Source organism: Arachis ipaensis, chromosome B04, assembly GCF_000816755.2.
Source record: "Arachis ipaensis cultivar K30076 chromosome B04, Araip1.1, whole genome shotgun sequence".
Taxonomy (NCBI): domain Eukaryota; kingdom Viridiplantae; phylum Streptophyta; class Magnoliopsida; order Fabales; family Fabaceae; genus Arachis; species Arachis ipaensis.
Genome location: NC_029788.2, coordinates 94,870,916 through 94,873,752, shown reverse-complemented (window position 1 = coordinate 94,873,752; position 2,837 = coordinate 94,870,916). Strand labels below are relative to the sequence as shown.

At 33.9% G+C, this 2,837-nt stretch overlaps 1 protein-coding gene across 1 annotated transcript; it reads right to left on the bottom strand.

Moving 5' to 3' along the window:
• Positions 1,672-2,465, bottom strand: LOC107637902 (copper transporter 4). Its single transcript, XM_016341156.2, has one exon. It carries the CDS (start codon positions 2,358-2,360, stop codon positions 1,947-1,949), a length of 414 nt encoding a protein of 137 aa, XP_016196642.1. The 5' UTR covers positions 2,361-2,465; the 3' UTR covers positions 1,672-1,946.

Below are 2,837 nucleotides of genomic sequence, written 5' to 3'. Positions count from 1 at the left end.
AAAAGCTGAGGGAGCTCGCCCCATATGTCCGTCCCTATGTATCTATCACATATGCACAGCTAATGAAATGATTAAATACGTATCTCGTCTTTAGTAAATACGGGATTATAAAATATGTATTTCATTCGCAGTGAACATGTGATAAAAGCAAAAGCAGTTGATATTTATAAACGTATCTCAGTTGATAATTTTTTCGATGTATTTCGTTGGATAAAGATATATAAAATCTCTATGATTGCTTGTAACGATTATTAATTAAAATATGCACAAGGGGGATAGCGATGCAGGAATTATGCTAATAACCATGAAATGAGCACCACAATTGGAAGAAAAGTTGGTTACGAATGAGGGATAGCTAGCAATTGATCCGAGAAATCTGGGGTCAGGCGTAATGCTACTGTGCTAGGGAGAGGGTTATCAGCAAGAGATTGGAAGGCTATGTTCACTAGAGAATTATGGTATATTCTTTTGGAAAAGTTTAGGGCCAGCAACTTTTTCAAATTCTGGCCAGCATGTAACCAGCAAGAAAAAGTGAGTCATTGGATGAAATCTCACACAAATCTCACACCATTAAATTCATCATTGATGGTTATTTGATGGCTACAAATACCAAAAGTTGCTGGCCCCCTAGCACTCCTCTATTCTTTTTTCTGTCTAGAGGTAATAAATCGGTTAGTCCATTCTATTTCACTCTGTCCCGTTCAATCAAAGGTTTGTTCTATCTTCATTAGTGTTCATTAGTGAGGCGATCCTAAATTTCTATCTCGTCCTGATTAATGACGAATTGGTGGGCTAAACTCGTCAATTTTTGTTTTTTCTTTAAATTATTAAATATTAAAAAATATATAATTTCAAAACATTTTAATAAATTTATAATTTCTAAAGACAAAAAACTTATAATTTTTAAATTTATAAACATTAAAGTCTTTTTAATTATAAGTATTTAACAAACATAATCATTAACCTAATTATAAGTATTTAACAAACATAATCATTAACCAAATTTTTTCAAGCAAAATCATAGAATGGCGGCCTCTGCAGGTAAGCCAGACCCATCTTGCCAAAACCTGTGAGTTAGGCGAGCTAAGCGGACTTTTTTATTATGACGATCTCAAATTTCTAACCTAATCCGCCTTTTTTAACAAGTTACGTGGACCGATCCGGCGGATTTCGGCCCGTTTACCGCCCCTAATTCTGTCATTCCGCTGTTCTCTATCCTTTCTCTGGCTTTCCTCTCTTCTGTGTATTCTTCTCATATGAACCTTCTCTTATTATCCCGATACTCATGCTTGATGCGGATGACCTGAATATTCAACCTCTCCACTCCACTATCAGACTTAATTAGTGCTTTAGTCATACTCTTCTTTTACTTGTTTAATTTCATCACTGTTACATTTGAGTTTTCTTTGCTTTTTTATTCTGTACTTGGTACCAGATTTTATACTTAATACATACCTGAGTTTATCACCTTTTCATTGCTCATATGAGATAATGGCATTAGGCTTCATATCTGTTAACATTTTTCATTTAAATAAATTTGTTAGTTGATTTGATACCATGAATTGAAATCAATCGACACTCATATGTCATATCTATTCTGTTAGACTTTTTTTCCCCTCTGTTTCTTTTTACTTGTTTCTAAATCCTATATAAGGAATAAAAAGAGATGAGTCAAAGAAACAGAGAAGTGTTGAGAGATTTATCTTTTTAGATGTACAAATATATTATTGCAGCTCCTTAATCCAAAGAGTTGGAGCGCCTTATCCTCAAGCTGAAAATTTAGATAAAAAAAAGAGGCTGTAACAAAGAGGTAGATTCAAAATTTATTTAACAATAACACGAGTAATTATTACCACTCAAGTTTTCTAGTATATAACAACAGAAAATTAAAAATCCTTCCAGAAAAATATGAGCACACAATCCAATCAAGCATACAAACTTTCTTTTCAAACTTTTTGTTCAAGATCAGAGGGTTCCCTGTTGGCCATGGCAACAGCTCGAAACTTGGCTAAGAAGAATCCCAAGGAGTGACCAAGAATAGCAGCTATGAAGATTCCTCCATTGAAGGACATGACAGCAAGCATGACCAAGTAGATGAAGCTGATTCGGAAGAAGTACACAACGGCCTGAGCCGTTACCCCAGAAGCCGGTCTAGCCCCGCGCCGTATTGGCGGCTGGTTGGAGAGAATCTCAATTGCCATTGATAAGAAGAACACAAAGAAGAGTGCCAATGTGTACATGCCACCACTTTTTGGCCAGCCAGAGAAAAGTACAGTACCATGTTTCCCCCAATAGAAGCTCATCTGCATATTTGGCATATTTGGCATTTCTTGCATCGTTTCTTGGTTTGGTGGTGACATATTCAGAATTCACACTCACTTTGACTGAGACAAAGGGAGAGAGATGTTGAGATTGCAAGATTGGTTTGCAGGGTTTACCTTCTATTAATAAAAAGAGTAAGGAAATGTCCAAGGAGCAAGAAATATTTTATCCTAAAATATGGACAATTTACATAAATAAAATATTTGGAGATATAAATATAACTTTTTAATTCTATTGTATTTAAAAAGGTCTGACTAATAATATTTTAGTTGTAAGTTTTCTATCTATTTTTTTTATAAATTTATGTTTCTTGATGCAGTTTACTATTTTATTTTATTTGTTCATAAACTGCTATACCCTGTAATAATTTATGCTTTGTGTGAGTTTGAAGGTAAATCACAATTATGAGAATCATAAACTGTATAGACTGCTGTAGTTTATATAGAGTTGAATTAAAAAATTGTGTTCGTATAAATTTGATCTCCAAATTTTTATTTATATAAATTACGCGTATA